This window comes from Lepidochelys kempii, chromosome 23 (genome assembly GCF_965140265.1).
Source record: "Lepidochelys kempii isolate rLepKem1 chromosome 23, rLepKem1.hap2, whole genome shotgun sequence".
Classification (NCBI taxonomy): Eukaryota; Metazoa; Chordata; order Testudines; family Cheloniidae; genus Lepidochelys; species Lepidochelys kempii.
In genome coordinates this window covers 807,813-827,736 of record NC_133278.1, presented here as the reverse complement: position 1 = coordinate 827,736, position 19,924 = coordinate 807,813, and the positions used below count along the sequence as shown (strand labels likewise).

The 19,924-nt window shown below is 57.6% G+C and overlaps 3 protein-coding genes across 3 annotated transcripts in view; all 3 read left to right on the top strand.

The window, feature by feature from the left end:
* Positions 1-5,455: 5,455 nt before the first annotated feature.
* Positions 5,456-13,647, top strand: C5AR1 (complement C5a receptor 1). Its single transcript, XM_073321893.1, is given in 3 exon segments — positions 5,456-6,118; positions 6,120-6,195; positions 8,301-13,647. Coding segments are annotated over 3 exon segments (1,197 nt in total). The 5' UTR covers positions 5,456-6,094; the 3' UTR covers positions 9,398-13,647.
* Positions 9,918-18,520, top strand: LOC140902361 (C5a anaphylatoxin chemotactic receptor 1-like). Its single transcript, XM_073322378.1, is given in 6 exon segments — positions 9,918-10,056; positions 14,614-14,855; positions 14,948-15,128; positions 17,211-17,921; positions 17,924-18,210; positions 18,212-18,520. Coding segments are annotated over 6 exon segments (1,683 nt in total). The 3' UTR covers positions 18,335-18,520.
* The window catches only part of DHX34 (DExH-box helicase 34), a 32,554-nt gene continuing 23,633 nt past the window's right edge, over positions 11,004-19,924 (top strand). The window contains 1 exon segment of the mRNA XM_073321891.1: positions 11,004-11,269. The gene's annotated coding sequence lies outside the window, so the exon portion shown is untranslated.

Sequence of the window (19,924 nt, the reverse complement as noted above, 5' to 3'; positions counted from 1 at the left end):
CTGAAAACAGCTTAAGAAGTACTCCTGTCTCCAGCACTCAGGTACCCAGCTCCCAATGGGGTCCAAACCCCAAATACATCCGTTTTACCCTGTATAAAGCTTAAATTGTTTGCCCTCTATAACACTGAGAGAGAGATATGCACAGCTGTTTGCACCCCCCCTCCCCCGGTATTAATACATACTCTGGGTTAATTAAAAAAGTAAAAAGTGATTTTATTAAATACAAGAAGTGGGATTTAAGTAGTTCCAAGTAATAACAGACAGTACAAAGTGAATTACCAAGCAAAATAAAACAAAACATGCAATACAGTAAGAAAACTGAATACAGATAAAAATGCCACCCTCAGAGGTGTTGCAATATGCTTCTATCACAGACTGGACGCCTTCCTAGTCAGGGCCCAACCCTTTCCCCTGGTACAGCCCTTGTTCCAGCTCAGATGGCAGTTTAACATCAACTTTATCCATATGTAACAGAAATGGTTTATCACAATCAGCTTTGACTCAAACAGACTTTTTTTGGTAAGGTTTATCATGGAAATAACAATGTTACTGAATCCCTTTACAAACTCGTGGTAATATTTGATTGGGTCAATAGTGGCTTGGGCCTTTCGTGATCTCGCCAGGAGTTCTAGAAAATAGCTAGTTTATCCCTGTAAGCTACGACCTGGTGTATCTTCTGTGCCAACGACTAGGCAAATCTTCCCCCCTCCCTTGTCAGCCAGGTAATTTGCATCAAGTGACACTAGTTTTCAAATTCTCATCATTGTGCATGCCGCAAAATTTCTTTCCCTTTCTTAGAGTTGACTCATCCTTCCCGTCAGCAGGATCGGGTCCTTTCCCCCTCACCTTTCTCCTAGAGAGTTGAGAGCTGAACCTCCCTGCTTACAAGAACCCTTTGGCTGGCTAGGTGTGTCCACCAACTGCAGCCCCTCTGGGCTCCAAGCATCTACACAGATGCTCTCCTGCATTCTTGCTTTCAGATCTACCACCCCCGCCAGCTTAGAGACTGGACTCTGTTTACAGGGACATAATCAATCAATCCCTACCAACAAGTCAGAATCAGAATTCTGCTTGCTCTCCACTCCCCACTCTTGGTTCCACATCGGAGCAGACGGGCCCGAGCCCACCTCTGGCCCCTCTCCCTGCTCCTAAGGGCTGAACTAGGCAATTTGCCCGCAGAGCCCTGGAGCTTCCTGTTCGCGGCATTATAAAACCTCAGCGTTCGTTGCCCGTCAGCGCTTGGGAAAATCGCCTGCAGCCCGGACGCAGCCCGCGGGGTCTGGGCACACGGGGCGAGTGCTTGCTTAGCTCTGTGCCGCTGTTATGCTGACACCGGATCTTTTTAGGGGACAAGGCAATATGCCATGATTATTATGATAACACAATTTGATTTATAACCAATAGCTAATATCTAATACCTGTATACCCATACCCAGTCGCACCCCCACCCAGTGTTCTGCAGATGCTGTACAGTCACCTGTTCTGAACGTAGCTTGAGTCCGTAGCTTGATTTCGCAGCTTGGGATTGTAGCTCGTGGCGGCTAACTGTCCAGGAAAGCTGGGCACGAGGAAGAGCCAGGTCTCTGTCGATCGCGCACCGATGCCCTTCCATGTTGGCAGCAGAACGTTACCCAAAGTCTTCCATCTCCCCCATCCTTTTTGTAGGCTTCAGTTTGAACAAGCGTCTGTGGGCCTTGCTGTGTCATGCTGCCTCTGGGTCCTGTGTGGTTGATCACCCATCAATTGCAGACGTGACTTTCAGCCTTGGACCTGGCTTTGATCTTGTTTCCATTGCAACTTTGTTCTGTTCTTTGAGGGTGGACTCTTCTCACTCTTCTCATGCATCCGACAAAGTGGGTATTCACCCACGAAAGCTTATGCTCCAATACGTCTGTTAGTCTATAAGGTGCCACAAGACCCTTTAAAAAGAACAGGAGGACTTGTGGCTCCTTAGAGACGAACAAATTTATTTGAGCATGAGCTTTCGTGAGCTACAGCTCACTTCATCGGATGCTTGCAGTGGAAAATATAGTGGGGAGATTTATGTACACAAAGAACATGAAACAATGGGTGTTACCGTACACACCGTAATGAGAGTGATTGCTTAAGGTGAGCTATTACCAGCAGGAGAGTGGGGTGGGGTGGGGTGGGGGGGGCACGGACCTTTTGTAGTGATAATCAAGGTGGGCCATTTCCAGCATTTGACAAGAACATCTGAGGAACGGTGGGGGGTGGGGAAATAAACATGGGGAAATAGTTTTACTTTGTGTAATGACCCATCCACTCCCAGTCTTTATTCAAGCCTAAGTTAATTGTATCCAGTTTGCAAATTAATTCCAATTCAGCAGTCTCTCGTTGTCCATTTATTCTTTTACTGTCCAGTTTGACCAGTGTACATGGCAGAGGGGCATTGCTGGCACATGATGGCATAGATCACAGTGGTGGATGCGCAGGTGAACGAGCCTCTGATAGTGTGGCTGATGTGATTAGGCCCTATGATGGTGTCCCCTGAATAGATATGTGGACACAGTTGGCGATGGGCTTTGTTGCAAGGATAGGTTCCTGGGTTAGTGGTTCTGTTGTGTGGTGTGTGGTTGTTGGTGAGTATTTGCTTCAGGTTAGGGGGCTGTCTGTAAGCAAGGACTGGCCTGTCTCCCAAGATCTGTGAGAGTGATGGGTCGTCCTTCAGGATGGGTTGTAGATCCTTGATTGTGCATTGGAGGGGTTTTAGTTGGGGGCTGAAGGTGATGGTTAGTGGCGTTCTGCACCTATCCTTGCAACAAAGCCCATTGCCAACTGTGCCCACATATCTATTCAGGGGACACCATCACAGGGCCTAATAACATCAGCCACACTATCAGAGGCTCGTTCACCTGCACATCTACCACTGTGATATATGCCATCATGTGCCAGCAATGCTCCTCTGCCATGTACATTGGTCAAACTGGACAGTCTCTACGTAAAAGAATAAATGGACACAAATCAGACGTCAAGAATTATAACATTCAAAAACCAGTCGGAGAACACTTCAATCTCTTTGGTCACTCGATTACAGACCTAAAAGTCGCAATATTACCACAAAAAGACTTCAGAAACAGACTCCAAGGAGAGACTGCTGAATTGGAATTAATTTGCAAATTGGATACAATTAACTTAGGCTTGAATAAAGACTGGGAGTGGATGGGTCATTACACAAAGTAAAACTATTTCCCCATGTTTATTCCCCCCGCCCTGCTGTTCCTCAGACGTTCTTATCAACTGCTGGAAATGGCCCACCTTGATTATCACTACAAAAGGTCCGTTCCCCACCCCCCACTCTCCTGCTGGTAATAGCTCACCTTACCTGATCACTCTCCTTACAGTCTGTATGGTAACACCCATTGTTTCATGTTCTCTGTGTATATAAATCTCCCCACTGTATTTTCCAATGAATGTATGCGATGAAGTGAGCTGTAGCTCACGAAAGCTCATGCTCAAATAAATGGGTTAGTCTCTAAGGTGCCACAAGTCCTCCTTTTCTTTTTGCGGATACAGACTAACACGGCTGCTACTCTGAAAAAAGACTCTTTGCTGCTTTTACAGATCCAGACTAACATGCTACCCCTCTGATGCTCTTCTCACTTTGTAAGGGCTGTTGTCTGCATCTTCAGCCGTTGGTGTTTGCACTTCACCTGATCAGGACAGGCTGTGGCTGGAGGTTGATTCCATTATCCATGCATCCCTCAGTCACACATCTGAACTAAGCTAATAAGGTTACAGCAGGTTTTGCAAAATGGACTAAGCATTTCAAAATGGAGTTTTAGTTACAATATGGAAAAAACAACTTCATTCTTTAGCTCTCCACTGCGGGCCCGGAGCCATCTCTTCTCGGGGGCGTGGTGGGGCCTTCCAGCGGGGAACAGCCGAGCCCATGGGGCAAATGCTGGTGTCTTCCAGCCTGCACTTCGTGGGCAGCAGCTCCTCCACAGGACATATTCAAAGGGTTTAGGGGTGAGATTCTGTCTGCTCCCCCCTGCATCCTCGTGCCACAGCTGGGGTGTGTCCCCCATGCAGCATTTCCCACAGCCACTGTGCTGAGCTGGAGAGTGGCATGGCCATCCGGGGGCACGGCCAGCTAGGACAACCCAGCCGGCGGAAAATGGGGCTCCATCAGGGTGCAGAGCCGCAGAGAACAGAACCCAGGAGCCCTGTTGCTCTGACCACTAGCCCCTGCCGCTCTAAACCATTAGCTCCTCTGCCTAGCTCTGGGGCTAGGACCCTGGAGTCCTGGGTCCCAGTGTGGGGGAGGGGAGGTGGGACCCCCGGTGGCTAATGAAGAGACGGCCCAGGTGCCCGTTTTCACTCACACAGGTGCAATTGTGGAGTTTCTGAGGTAGGAACGCAGAGGCAGAATTAGGCCTGAAGTGGGCCCCTGCCCCGCCCCCTGCAGCTAGCAAAGGCCTCTCAGCTGGGAGGGCTGCAGGTAGCTACCCCAGAGGAGTCCTGTGTTCCTGCCCCAGCTCTGGGAGGGGGCTACAGTCTGAGGGGTCCCTCTGCTTCCTTCTCTCCTGGGTAGAAGGAGATGGAGGTAGGGCTGGTTCCTACCCACCCTCCTGTAGCTACCCCCCATTGCGGCAGCCTCAGCAGAGGAGACATCTGAATGGGCCTGGGCTGGAGTCCCCCCCAGAGGGTCCCTCAGGGCAGGGCCGAAATGCATCAGTGGGGCTTGGGTTCTGTGGATAGCGCCCAAGGTGCAGACAGCTGGGAGGCCCCATGGCAAGGAGCTCACAGCTGGGCGAGAGTGCGGGGCACTATGCCCTCCCTAGCGCTGCAGCAGGAAGCAGGTTGAGATGAGGTTTTTGCAAGGGGAGACTCTCTCCGGCCCCAGGCTGGCCCCAGCTGCCCACACTGTCTGCAGCGACATGGCTGCTGGCAGCAGACAGGTGTCCCGCCATGCCTCAGTGGCTCTGAGACGCCGGGGCGGAAGGCTCATGTGAGCCAAAACCTTACCCGCTTGGCTGGGTGAGTTAATCTCCCCAGGATGCAATTTGGTTCCAGACAGCCCCTTTGAGATCTCCTGTGTCCGACTCGTCTGTCTGCGCAGGGTCCCTCTGCCATCATCGCCCCCGTCCTGAGCAGGTGTGTGTCAGGCGGGGAGCTGAGAGTGTAACTTGCACTGTCATTTACCCCACGGCAGAGTGTAGCTGTTCTGACCCGGGGGGCGTTTCACGGGTGTAAACACCTGCATGACATGGTGGGGGATGGAGAACAGGGCCCTAGTGAGGCCCAGAATGGTTTAGGTGTGGGTGGCAGCACCGGGAATCGAACCCAGAGCTCCAGGAATGGGGGTGGAAGCCTCCACCACAGCCAGGTTCCTTTCTGGGCTGCCACCCCATCTCTGACCCCTCTCCCTGCTCCTAAGGGCTGAACTAGGCAATTTGCCTGCAGAGCCCTGGAGCTTCCTGTTTGCGATTATAAAACCTCAGCGTTCGCTGCCTGTCGGCACTTGGGAAAATCGCCTGCAGCCCGGACGCAGCCCGTGGGGTCTGGGCACACGGGGTGAGTGCTTGCTTAGCTCTGTGCCGCGGGCCCGGAGCCATCTCTTCTCAGGGGCATGGGGGGCTTTCCAGCCAGGAACAGCCGAGCCCATGGGGCAAATGTCGGTGTCTTCCAGCCTGCACTTTGCGGGCGGCTTCTGTCCAGCCGCTCTGGCATTGTCATTATCTCAGACAGGCACAAGTTGCTGTGGTTAGGCTGGTTTGGGCCTCAAAGCTTGTTAAGCCGCTCAGGGCGTTGCTGAAAGTGGCCTGATCAAAGGAGGGTGTCTATCAGAATCCAGGTGAGGCAGTGCCACCCACCTTAAGTGCGGGCTCTGGGCTGGCACTCCTAGATCATTTGCTTTTTCCCCCCGGTCCCTTGGGCTTGCTCTGATAGTCTGCCCGCAAATCGCCCCGCAGCAGCAGCGCTTGCTCCCGGACCAGCCGTGTCCCAGGTCAGGGTTTGCCTGTCCCGGTGGCTGCATTTGGGGTAGGAGCTTTCGATAGGCTGGGCCAGCCTGTGAGTTGTTGGGACGGTCTCGGGGTTTGTCCATGGTGTGGCAAGCCTGTTCGGTTTGATGCTGGCAGCTCAATTCCTGGCACCCACGTCTTCTCTTCTCTAATGGGCAACCATTATTCGTCGCTGCAGCACAACAAGTCTTGAGCTGCCTCTGCACAGGTGAGGTTTTTGGTATGACTGAGGTATGAATGTAAAGTGGTGCGGTTATACTGGTGTCACTCCTGTGTAGACACACGTATTCCGCATCAGGGCAGCCACTTTTCAGGGTAGTTGAGGTTGCCTGGGGAGGAGTTGGCGCTAACCAGAAGAAGCCCCTTGGATACCTCAGTGCCCCCTTGGCGGCTTACCCCAGCCTAACACAGTTGGTGGAACTGGTCACACTTCCCTTTGTGGACCAGGCTTGAGATTTTCCCCTGCACCAGGGATTTGGTTCTGGTTCTGCTTCTGTGTTTGCGAAACTGGATTGCTCTGTGGCTTGAAACTCTGCTGCATCGGAGCTGCTGTCTGCCTTGGGCTAAAGAGCCCCATTTCTGCACGTTTAGCTCTGTGAGAACTGTACATGCTGACACGCAGTCACCTGCTCTGGCCACTAGACTCCACTGCCCTCCCAGAGCTGGGGGGGGATAGAACCCAGGAGTCCTGGCTCCCAGCCCCCTGCTCTGACCCACTAGCCCCCACGCCCCTTCCAGAGCTGGGAATAGAGCCCAGGAGTCCTGGCTCCCATCAGCCCCTGGGTAACCAATAGCTCCCGCTCCCCTCCCAGAGCTGGGGAGCGAATCCGTGAATCTGAGGTTGTGCTGTTGCGCGATCACATTATTCCTGTCGCCAGCCTAAAGCAGGGGAGATGCCGAGCTCAGGCACTTGCTGCTACCCGTGTGGGGCCCGTCTCCTGACTGCAGCGCAGTGACCTGCACCACTCAGACAGGGGTTTTCACTGAGGGCCCACTCCTGTAGGCATTGCTGCCCAAGCCCCCGGATCAGGGCCCGCACCCAGAGAGAGTGCTTTATAAATAACGGTTGTTTTTTCCTACCTGCCCCAACGGCATGGCCTTGCTGTTTCATCACAGAAAGGAAGTGACATTGGGCAACTGGCTCCTCACTGAAGAGTCATTAGCCTCCAATGGCCATTCGCTGGCCTGTGCAAAAGGCACTGGGGGTCTCAGCCCAGCTCCCAAGAGGGCAGGCGCCCATCTACCCATTGGTGCCACCTGGGCCCCTGGGGGCTAGGCAGAGCAGAGAGGCCAAGGACTGAGGTCTTGTCTGCTCTGGGGGTCCCAGCTACCCCCGTGCAAACACTGCTGTATGCTGTGATTTGCTTTCCAAGCAGCGTTCAGCCGGACCAGTGCAAACAATGGCGTAGCCTGTCTAGGCAAGGGGTGTGCAGCGGGGCAGGAACTGGGATCGGGGCACATTGCCAGCGCAACCAATGCCTGGGTGGGTGGTGGGGCTTGGATCCCATCTCATCCTGGAGGGGGTGCAGCCGGCAGGGCCCCGGGGACAGTGCTTGGGGGAAGCCATCCTGGTAGCACCTAGGCAGCAGATTCACTTTATCCAGCACCAAATTCACACATGCTAATTCCTGCAGATTAAAATTAAAAACAAACCTGTGAGTGATTCCAGCTGCTCCGAGCCCCGTTTCCACCCGCTTCCCTGCAGTTTGGGGGCTTGAGGCGTTCCCAAGACCAGGGGGCTGCTAGCGGGGGTGGGGGTTGGTTTAAAACCAGGAACATTCTCAAGGGCAGGGTTTTTTCGGGGAGGGGTTAAGGACAGGGATGGGGGATGAACCCTAATAATTCATGGCCGTTAAGCCGCGGGCTGGGCTGCATGCTCCCCTGCAATGAGACTGGTGGGAAACATCGATTTTCCCTCCCAGTGTGGATGAGGCCAGGGCCTGCCTAGCATGGTATCCCGTCTGTGACAGTGCCCAGCACTATCTCACTCAGAGAAAGGTGTAAAACTCCTTGTAGCTCTGGAGCAGCCTGTCCGCAGGGAAAGGTCGTCCCCCCCCAACACCTCTCAGTCAGTATAGATCCTGGCCACACTTCCTGAGTCCTTCCCAGCGGGACGCCAGGTGGTCTCGTGAGTACAAATGTTCAATTCTTTTTTAAAAATCCTGCTAAGCTCCTGGCCTCACAGAGATCAAATGTCGGTGAGTTCCACAGGCCAATCTGGATCTGTGTTTTCATAAAACTCTGTGGTTACAGTGCCATTCCTGCAGAGTAGCAGGAAGTGACTAGCCTTTGTATTTTATTGTTTGTTTACAGGATACAGAGCCTGGTGCAGAATGAATGCCACCGAGCTGTATGTTGACTATCCTGACTGGAACAGTAACTTCACTGCGCCCGACTTCGACCTGCCGACTCCGCTGCCTTTCCAGCTGACCCCCGTCCTGTGGGCCTCTCTGGTTCTCTACTCCCTCGTCTTCCTGCTGGGCGTGCCGGGGAACGCGGCTGTCATCTGGGTGACGGGCTTCGGGATGAAACGCACGGTGAACACCGTCTGGTTCCTCAACCTGGCGGTGGCCGACCTCCTCTGCTGCCTGGCGCTGCCCTTCCTGGCCGTGCCCGTGGCCCGCGACAACCGCTGGGAGCTGGGTGACTTCGCCTGCAAGCTGCTCCCATCCCTCGCCATCCTGAACATGTTTGCCAGCGTCCTGCTCCTGACGGCCATCAGCCTGGACCGCTGCGCCCTGGTGACCAGGCCTGTCTGGTGCCAGAACCACCGCACGACCCGACTGGCCTGGGGCCTGAGCGGGGCAGCCTGGCTCCTGGCTCTGCTCATGACCCTCCCAACCTTCATCTTCCGGACGACGCACGCCAAGGCGTTCTCAGACAAAGTGATGTGTGTCTTGGAGTACACTCGCGTGTCCGGTTACCAGACCGCCGTCGAGGTGACCGTCGCTACCTTCCGCTTCGCCGCCGGCTTCCTGGTCCCCTTCGTGGTGATCGCCACCTGCTACGGCCTGGTCCTGGCCCGTGTCCACAGGAGCCGTTTCACCCACTCGCGCAAGACCATTAAGGTCGTTCTTGTGGTGATCATCGGCTTCTTCGTGTGCTGGCTCCCCTACCACGTGGTGGGGCTGATCTTGGCCGCCCACAAGCCCAGCACGAGCCTGTTCAAAGGCGCCTTTGAGTCCGACCCCCTGATTGTGGGCCTGGCCTACGTCAACAGCTGCCTCAACCCCGTCATCTACGTCATCATGGGCCAGGACTTCAAAGACCGGTTCCAGCGCTCACTGAAGTCCATCCTCCGCAACGTGCTGAGCGAGGATTCACTCCACTCCGTGGCTGACAGCAGGAGGAAGACCAGATCCACGCTGGAGACCAAGTCCACAATGGAGGACCGGAGCATCGGGGTTTGAGCTGGGGAACGGGCCCTCAGCAGCCCCACCGCAGGCCGGGCTTGTGACATGGCAGGCGACAGCTGCCTCCCCTTTGCTCGCTGTCGTTACCCTGGGGGGTCCGTGTAGGGCACACAGCCGTGTGGCCACCGCCCCTCGCGTGCCCCAGGCCCCTGCAGGCTGTGGGGCGGGGCAGACGGTGATTTAATGCATGGTGCCTCCTCTATATTTGCATATCTGAATATTCATGCCCTCATTCTCCTATTTCCCCATCATCCAACCCTTTGGAGCCTCACACTCCTTCCAGCTCCTGCCTTGATTCCCCCCAATCTGCAGTGCCCCATGTCCCCCTGCCCCAAATTTCTCCTCCATCCCTTCCCCCCAGTCTGGCGCCACCCCCAGCAATCCCTCTGCCAGAGAGACGTGGCTGGAGCGCTCTACAACCAGATCTCCATGGCTACAGGCCACATGCTGGGTGGGTCTCCTCTCTGGCTAGGGTCCTCTCTGTGGTTGGAGACCTCCATGCCGTGGGGTCTCCTCTATGGCTGGGGTCCTCCGAGGGAGATCCTGCCTCCAGGAGGCTAACTATAGAGACGTGGCGCACGGAGCCTCACCCTCAGCTCTGCGGCTGTCCCAGGCAGGAGCCCTCAGCCTGGGCCCTCCTCTCCCAAGCTACGGAGGTAACGCCTCTGCCGGGCAGCAGTAGTAGCCTGTTACCCTCTTATGCAAATCAACCATGAGAGGGCGACAGAGACCCACCCTCCCTAGCGCTGGGCTTACAGAGACCCAGAGCTGCAGGGCGTGACTCTCCCTGCCCCTCATGCAGGCGTCGGCACCAGCCCTGGGTGTGACGCACAGGTCAGAATGGGGCAGCGTCTGGGCACGCACGGTGCAGGGGTGCAACTGAGCACCTGAGAGCCAGGTGCCCATGTGCATCCATGCAAGCAGCCCCTGTGCAAGGCTGCTGCAAGCAGCATCCACTGGGGGAAGATTACCGGAGAGTTTCTAGCTTCCCACCCCTGTTGCCAGAGGCTCCGAATTTTCTGTAACTTCCCCGTTTTAGTGCTGGGATTTTGGGGTTGGGTTTTTGGAGCCAACCGCTGCCCCCCCCGCCCAGCATCCCACAGGGGCACCGTCCTGGAAATGGTGGTGGTTTGGGTTTTGTGTCGTGGGGGAGGATGACTGGCAGGAATTCACTGCCCTCCTGCTACAGGGCCCGAGCCAGCCCCGACAAGGGGGCAAGTTGTTGAGGTTACAGGGCTGCGTGCACCTCTGCCACGCCAGGCGTGGGGCACAGCACCCTGTGTAGCAGCCGTGCTGACCCAGAGGGTCTGAGAGAGTCCTCTGGGGCTTCCCTTTGGGAGCCTGTGCCCAGCAAGCCAAGGTATTGTTTGTTTTAACAATGGGAACAAAGCATGGGGGGGGGAGGGTTTTAAAAACACAGTCTGCGACCATTTTTTTCGTACCTAAATCCACTCTGTGATGGGGATCTAGACAGGGCCGGCGTCATCAGTTGCCCCAGCGGCTCCTGCATGTCACCCTGGCCCCCCAAACAGCCCCCCCCCAAGGAGATGCTAGTTACAAACTGCTCGAGCCCCTTTGCTTGCCGGTGTGCCCAGGCCTTGGGCTGGCCTGGCGCTATCTCCTACCAGCACTCGGGCGTTTGCTGAGCAGTGGCTTATCTTGAGCTGTCCTGCCTCCTTCCTGCTTTATTGTGTGGCCAGACACCGGCTGAGCTGAACCAATAGCTTCATCCCGCAACGTCCACGGACAGCAGCCATTTCTTGTCAGGGCATGGCTCCAGCTCCGCCACCCCTCGACTCTCGTCCCTCCTGAACACCGGCCTCTGGAGCAGCTGGGACTGGCTGGGCAGAGATGGGAGACTGAGGCAGAGTGAGTCCTGCCCTGATCCGTGGGCCCAGAACCCCCCAGGAGGCCTCACCGTGACGCTCCCTCCGGCCCCGTGTGATTGTGCATTGCTCCGTCAGGGCTTGGCAGCCCCGGCCCAGTGGCTCCCCCTCGCCCCTGGGCTGAGGTCCCCCTGCCCCGGCCGATCAACAGGTGGCTCTGTGGCTTGATCCTTGGCTCTACGCCTTCCTCCGTGAGACTGTACGGGGCTGTGCTGCCAGTTACCCGGGCGAGGCCCCTGCACTGCCTGCTGGCTCGGCACCAATGTGTTCCTGGGCGTATGTCCAGGTTTGCCATAAACACAGACGTGGCTGCTGCCGGGTCTCTCCTTGACGATGAGTGTGCGGGGCCTGGGGGTGGGGTGGGCATGAAGCCACCTGTTTATCTGCCGGGGCAGGGGGACCTCGGCCCAGGGGCAAGGCACCCGAGGGGCTGAGAATGGGGCTGCCACACCCTGAAGGGAGCGTTGGCGGGGGGGGGGGGTTAGCGGTTCATGGAGCTGTCCACAAGGCTGGGCGTTTCAGGGCGCTGGTTCCACGCACACTGTCCGGGGTTCTCTCTTTGCCAGGGTCCCCGCCAGCAGGGCCTACGCAGACCCGTGCATACACCTTAGGAATCCCGCCCTCCCAGCACGCGGTGCTGCTCCCAGGAGACCCGAGGAACCACTCCCCTGTGCGATGAATAAATGTGCCTCTTTGTCACTGCGTTTGAGTTGGCATTGGGATGTTGGACAGCTGCTTATGGGTTAAAAACTGAGAAGCAGAACCCTGTTCATAGCTGAGCTCAGCAGCTCTGGGCAGCTGCGGTGGGACGTAGCTAGGGACAGCTGCGTGCGGTGCCATGGGGCGGGGGCATGGCCATGAAAGCAGGTGTCTGAAAGGAGCCGCAGGCTGGTTGCCTGGTGGGGTCAATGGTCCGATGAGCTGGGGGTGGCCCTAAAGGCCCCCTCTGCCTCAATCTGTGGCCCTAAAGCGCAAACGGCTGGGGGTGAAACTTTGATGACTGCTATTTTCACAGCGTCTCGCACTGAGCCAGGCGCTTCCCAGTGGGCACAGAGCATGGCATTCCCTGGCCCCAGGACTCCGAGCCTGCGGTCAGATCTGGGCCGGTGCAGGGGGGCCACGACCCAAGGAGCCCAGCCGCTGGGCGCTAGGGGCCTGCTTTTGGATGTGCCACAAGCGAAGGTAGCGGGGAGCGGCAGGGGCCGCACCAGCACAAAGACCTCGCTGTTCTCAGGGACAGCACACGCTGGCCGGCAGGGTGCAAGCAGAAACATCCCCCGTGAGTCTGTGTGTTATGGTTGCACCTAAAGGCCCCAATCCCAGCCTGGGCCCCTCCTTGTTTTAGGGGCTGCAAAGGAGAGCCCCTGCCCACACCGCTAACAAATCCAGAGCCCAGCTGAAAGGTGGCGGGTTTGGTTACACACGTGACCCTGGGGCCAGCAGGATCCTATGGGGGGGACGCAGTTTGGCAGTTGAGTCCAGGCCTCTCTCCCACCCCGCAGGGCAGTAGCAAGGCGCTGACTGCAGTTCTCGTTTCCGGTGTTTATTTGGAGGCTGGTCACAGGACAGCTGGGGAATGTTCTTGCTGCCCTAAGCAAACTGGCAGCTGATGAAGCAATTGGCCCCTGCCCCCCTGCCCAGGGAGCCAGCCATCCCAGCTGTGGGGAGGGTGGGAGGAGCTGTAAAAATGTAGAAATGCCGGGGCTTATGCAAGCAGCTGCGGGCTGTTGCAGAGGTTCTGGGTGGAGTTCTTAGCACACCAGCCTCTCGGGAAGTGGCCCCTGTCAAGGTTCCTTCCCCACTCTGAACTCTAGGGTACAGATGTGGGGACCTGCATGAAAACCTCCTAAGCTTATTCTTACCAGCTTAGGTTAAAACTTCCCCAGGGTACAAACTATTTTACCCTTTGCCCTTGGACTTTCGCTGCCACCACCAAACATTTAACTGGTTACAGGGAAAGAGTTGTTTGGAAACGCCTTTCCCCCCAAATCCTCCCAACCCTTGCACCCCACTTCCTGGGGAAGGTTTGGTAAAAATCCTCACCAACCTGCATAGGTGAACACAGACCCAAACCCTTGGATCTTAAGAACAATGAAAAAGCAATCAGGTTCTGAAAAGAAGAATTTTAATAGAAGTAAAAAGAATCACCTCTGTAAAATCAGGATGGTAAATACCTTACAGGGTAATCAGATTCAAAACACAGAGAATCCCTCTAGGCAAAACCTTAAGTTACAAAAAGACACACAGATGGAATATCCATTCCATTCAGCACAGCTTATTTCCTCAGCCATTTAAAGAAATCAGAATCTCTCACATCTCTAGCTAGATTACTTACTCAGTTCTAAGACACCATTCCTGTTCTGTCCCTGGCAAAAGCATCACACAGACAGACCCAGACCCTTTGTTCCCCCCCCCCAGCTTTTGAAAGTATCTTGTCTCCTCATTGGTCATTGTGGTCAGGTGCCAGCAAGGTCATCCTAGCTTCTTAACCCTTTACAGGTGAAAGGGTTTTTCCTCTGGCCAGGAGGGATTTTAAAGGTGCTTACCCTTCCCTTTATATTTATGACAGCCCCCATCTCCGCTCTGTCGAGGGCTATCAGTCCCCCTGCTTTGGGGCTGGAGCTGACCCCTCACTGGGCAGGGGCGGGTTGGAGGGCACATTCTCCAGGGGCAGGTTATCCCATCACCGTCTCTGCAACAGTGGGCGATAGCCTCTATTGAAGACTGGGCTAGAGGGACCCCATGGCTGGTCCAGTCTGGCCATGCACACAATGCTGGGCGTTGTGAGTTTGCCAGGTCTTTGTGAGCACTGCTAATGCCCCCTCCTCTCTCTGGAGGACCTGGGCTCTTGGTCGGCGTGAGTGGGAGCTGCCCCAGCTCCCCTGTGGGATGCTGGGAAGTTCCTACTCCAGCCCCGGCTATGACGCTGCAAAGCAGCCAGGCGCTGAGTGGGGAGTCTCTCACCAGTGCATTTTGACAGGGCCCCTGGCCAGCCCTGCTCTGAGGAGCAGCCGGCAGTGACCCACACCCTGCTCCCCTGGGGGAGGGACTCCAAGGCTGGCGCTAGTTTGTTTGCTTCCCTCTGTGCCATCCGCTGGGGACGGTGTGGGTCCACGCAGTAGGCCCTGCTTCATAAACAGAATCTGAATAGAAAGGGCTAATAAAGGATTCACTGCCGGAGTCCGGCTGGCAGCTTGGCATCCTCCACGGCACCTTCTGCGGCTGTGTGTGCGACATGCATTGTTCACACGTGTGACAGCTGAGTGAGTAACCTTCTCTACACCAGCCCCGACAGCCTGTGCTCGCGTCCTCCCTGCTGGGGCTGAGGCGTTGACAGAGGGAGCCCCGGGCCGAGACTGCGTTGGCAAATACAGGGGAAGAGCCCCGATGCTGGAATTTCCCATCACGCCACCCTCACCCCTGGCTCTGGCCAGAGCCCCCCGCAGCCCCCTCGCACTCATGGCTCCAGCCGATTCTGCTGCCGCTGCAGAATTCCCAACTTCCCCATCTTCTGCAGCTTTGCTGAGCTTCCTCCTCACGGCAGCCAGGCCTCATTGCCCAACACTCTGGTGAGATGCAAACGCAACCGCAGAGCCAGCTTGTGTGTGTGTGTCCTATTAACCCTTCGGTGGCCTGGGCTGAGTTTTCCCTTATGCGCCAGGGAAGCAGAGACGACTCCCACCCACGGAGCGCAGCAGCGGCCGGCCCACACCTGGGTGGGGACAGCTTGGCACTGAAGCCTCAGCAGAGGAGGGTGAGCCATTGGGGAAGGCACTGGGCTGGGACTCAGGAGATCTGCCTCCAACTCACAGCTCTGCCACAGACGCCCGCTGAGCCCTGGGGTGAGTAACTCCATCTCTCCGGTCCTCAGCCCCCCCGCTGCCATGTGGGGAGAACGAGCCCTCTTCCGTCTGTTTGCATTGTCAGCTCTTTGGGGCAGAGCCTGTCTCTCACGCTGTGCAGCCCTCGGCACAATGGGGCCCCAGTCTCAGCTGGGCGCACGGAGTGTGACTGTCTCGGTCATGGGGGGGTGTCACTCCCCCACAGCTGCAGGCCAGGGTTACGTCAGAGCAGGACCCTGTCCCATGCCAAGGCAGCTCCCAAGGAGGTCATGGTGCCCATCTTTAAAAAAGGGAAGAAGGAGGATCCTGGGAACTACAGGCCAGTCAGCCTCACCTCAGTCCCTGGAAAAATCATGGAGCAGGTCCTCAAGGAATCAATTCTGAAGCACTTAGAGGAGAGGAAAGTGATCAGGAAGAGTCAGCATGGATTCACCAAGGGCAAGTCATGCCTGACTAATCTAATTGCCTTCTATGATGAGATAACTGGCTCTGTGGATGTGGGGAAAGCAGTGGACGTGTTGTTCCTTGACTTTAGCAAAGCTTTTGACGCGGTCTCCCACAGTATTCTTGCCAGCAAGTTAAAGAAGTATGGGCTGGATGAATGGACTATAAGGTGGATAGAAAGCTGGCTAGATTGTCGGGCTCAACAGGGCCGGTTACGTTCAATATCTTCATTAATGATCTGGAGGATGGTGTGGATCACACCCTCAGCAACTTTGCAGATGACACTAAACTGGGAGGAGAGGTAGATATGCTGGAGGGCAGGGATAGGATACAGAGGGCCCTAGACAAATTAAAGGATTGGGCCAAAAGAAATCTGATGAGGTTCAACAAGGATAAGTGCAGGGTCCTGCACTTAGGACAGAAGAATCCCATGCACCGCTACAGACTAGGGACCGAATGGCTAGGCAGCAGTTCTGCATAAAAGGACCCAGGGGTTACAGTGGACGAGAAGCTGGATATGAGTCAACAGTGTGCCCTTGTTGCCAAGAAGGCCAATGGCATTTTGGGATGTATAAGTAGGGGCATAGCGAGCAGATCGAGGGACGTGATCGTTCCCCTCTATTCGACATTGGTGAGGCCTCATCTGGAGTACTGTGTCCAGTTTGGGCCCCACACTACAAGAAGGATGTGGAAAAATTGGAAAGAGTCCAGCGGAGGGCAACAAAAATGATTAGGGGACTGGAACACATGACTTACGAGGGGAGGTTGAGGGAACTGGGATTGTTTAGTCTGCAGAAGAGAAGAATGAGGGGGGATTTGATAGCTGATTTCAACTACCTGAAAGGGGGTTCCAAAGAAGATGGATCTAGACTGTTCTCAGTGGTAGCATATGACAGAACGAGGGGCAATGGTCTCAAGTTGCAGTGGGGGAGGTTTAGGTTGGATATTAGGAAAAACTTTTTCACTAGGAGGGTGGTGAAGCACTGGAATGGGTTACCTAGGGAGGGGGTGGAATCTCCTTCTTTAGAGGTTTTTAAGGTCAGGCTTGACAAAGTCCTGGCTGGGATGGTTTAGTTGGGGATTGGTCCTGCTTTGAGCAGGGGTTGGACTAGATGTCCTCCTGAGGTCCCGTCCAACCCTGATATTCTATGATTCTATGGTGGCAGGAATTAGCCCTTGGAGCGCCACAGAAAGACTCTGAGATAGCGTCACCCACTGGGCCGTGGGCAGAGACTTCTGCAGCAGGGTCCCCCTGGCTGGTTTGTGGCTGTGGCATGTACATGGGGGGCTGTTATCCAGCGGGCAGGAGTCCCGGCTGCAACTCTGGGTCTGTCTAACCCACAGAGAAATCATGGGGCCTGGAACTGCTGAGCTGGGGGCTTGTTGGTGAAATCAGGCACTTGGCCTTGTGGGGCTCTCATGGCTCCTCGAAGCTTGGGACCAGCCTCTGGCTCAGCTGCTGGCAGCAGGACACCAGCAAGGGAAGGGGCTGCGGGGCCTACAGGGGACCTCCAGATCTATGTGACGATACATCCAGGTCTGGCTGGCTCCTGCAGCGAGCACCAGGCCTCTGGGGGACGGTGCCATTTCAGTGCAGAAAAGGGAGAGAATTTTACTCAACTCGAATTTGGTTTTTAGGGCGCGGATCCTGGTGCAGAATGAATGCCACCGAGCTGTATGGTGACTATTCTGACTGGTACAGTAACTTCACTGCGCCCGACTTCGACCTGCCGACTCCGCTGCCTTTCCAGCTGACCCCCGTCCTGTGGGCCTCTCTGGTTCTCTACTCCCTCGTCTTCCTGCTGGGCGTGCCGGGGAACGCGGCTGTCATCTGGGTGACGGGCTTCGGGATGAAACGCACGGTGAACACCGTCTGGTTCCTCAACCTGGCGGTGGCCGACCTCCTCTGCTGCCTGGCGCTGCCCTTCCTGGCCGTGCCCGTGGCCCGCGACAACCGCTGGGAGCTGGGTGACTTCGCCTGCAAGCTGCTCCCATCCCTTGCCATCCTGAACATGTTTGCCAGCGTCCTGCTCCTGACGGCCATCAGCCTGGACCGCTGCGCCCTGGTGACCAGGCCTGTCTGGTGCCAGAACCACCGCACGACCCGACTGGCCTGGGGCCTGAGCGGGACAGCCTGGCTCCTGGCTCTGCTCATGACCCTCCCAACCTTCATCTTCCGGACGACGCACCCCAAGGCGTTCTCAGATAAAGAGATGTGTGTCTTGGAGTACACTCGCGTGTCTGGTTACCAGACCGCCGTCGAGGTGTCCGTCGCTACCTTCCGCTTCGCCGCCGGCTTCCTGGTCCCCTTAGTGGTGATCGCCACCTGCTACGGCCTAGTCCTGGCCCGCATAGCTGTGTGGTCCAATGCCACAGGCCCACGGTCGTTGTGCTGGTTGTGATTGTCGGCTTCTTTGCCTGCTGGCTCCCCTACCACGTGGTGGGGCTGATCCTGGCCGCCCACGCCCCCAACGCCCGTCTGTACAAGCTGGCAGACGCCACCCAGCCCCTCGTCGTCAGCCTGGCCTACGTCAACAGCTGCCTCAACCCCATCATCTATGTGGGGATGGGCCAGGGCTTCCGGGGCCTGGTGCAAAGCCTCCTGGCTGACGTCCTCCAGGAGGAGGGGGCAGACCTAAGAGTGTGAGGTCCAGGCTCAGTTCACGTCCACGAGCAGTGGGCAGGCCACTGAGACAATTGGTTTAGGTCCATGGGGGGTCCCCCAGCTCGGGCGGGACCAGGAGAGCAGGGGACTGGACTGACGAGGAGAGAAGCTCGCAGCCTGGCTGCTGTCCATCTGTGCCTTGCGGGTACCTCATCTGTGCCTTGCGTGGTCGCTTAGCCTGGCTGGTGCTGTGGGGAGCTGAGTCTCTGAAGAATCGGCTGGAGGAAGCAGTAAGATCTGCTGCCCCCCGAACATCCTGCAGCCCCTCAGCAAAGGGGCTAGCTCCGTACTCTGAGATAAGCGCGTCTGGAAGCTCTGGGGGCAGGGACCGTCTCTCTGTTCTGCATCTGTAGGGTGCCACTGCAATGGAGATCACCCATAAATCACAGCCTTGTGGGGATCCCTCTCCTGCCCCCTTCTTTGGCTGGCTTGTGGGAGCCTGCAGCCCGATCCCTGCCACCGCAGAGCACTAACTCAAGCCTTGCCTCGCAGCGGGAGTGTGACTGACTGGAAGCAAAGCCGGGGGCTCAGCTGCAGGGCGGATGAAGGGTGCCCCTGTCCCAGACCCAGCTGCCCGGGGGCAGTGGGACCCCCAGAACCCTACAGCCCCCTCCCCCCAGCTCTGTGCCCTGCAGCCTTGATGGGCGGGGGGATGACGCGCAGGTCCCCTGCAGGGAGGGGTGGGAATTCCTCCCCACCAATGTAACAGGGGGAGCGTGTCCCAACCCCTGCTCGGAGCCCCTCAGGCCCCCAGTGCAGGGGAGCATGTACGAGCCGCACCCCCGGGAGCAGATCCCAGCCCCCCAATGCAGCGGGGGGGGCACCGGCCCCAGCAGGGGGGGGCCCCGAGCCCCCCGGGAGCAGATCCCAGCCCCCCAACGCAGCAGGGGGGGCACCGGCCCCAGCAGGGGGAACCCGAGCCCCCCAGGAGCAGATCCCAGACCCCCAATGCAGCGGGGGGGGCACCGGCCCCAGCATGGGGAACCCCGAGCCCCGCGGGAGCAGATCCCAGCCCCCCAATGCAGCGGGGGGGGGCACCGGCCCCAGCAGGGGGGACCCCGAGCCCCCCCGGAGCAGATCCCAGCCCCCCAATGCAGCGGGGGGGGGCACCGGCCCCAGCAGGGGGGACCCCGAGGCCCCGGGAGCAGATCCCAGCCCCCCAATGCAGCGGGGGGGGGCACCGGCCCCAGCAGGGGGGACCCCGAGGCCCCCGGGAGCAGATCCCAGCCCCCCAATGCAGCGGGGGGGGGCACCGGCCCCAGCAGGGGGGACCCGAGGCCCCCGGGAGCAGATCCCAGCCCCCCAATGCAGCGGGGGGGGCACCGGCCCCAGCAGGGGGGACCCCGAGGCCCCCCGGAGCAGATCCCAGCCCCCCAATGCAGCGGGGGGGGGGCACCGGCCCCAGCAGGGGGGACCCCGAGGCCCCCGGGAGCAGATCCCAGCCCCCCAATGCAGCGGGGGGGGGCACCGGCCCCAGCAGGGGGGACCCCGAGGCCCCCGGGAGCAGATCCCAGCCCCCCAATGCAGCGGGGGGGGGGGCACCGGCCCCAGCAGGGGGGACCCCGAGGCCCCCGGGAGCAGATCCCAGCCCCCCAATGCAGCGGGGGGGGGCACCGGCCCCAGCAGGGGGGACCCCGAGGCCCCCGGGAGCAGATCCCAGCCCCCCAATGCAGCGGGGGGGGGCACC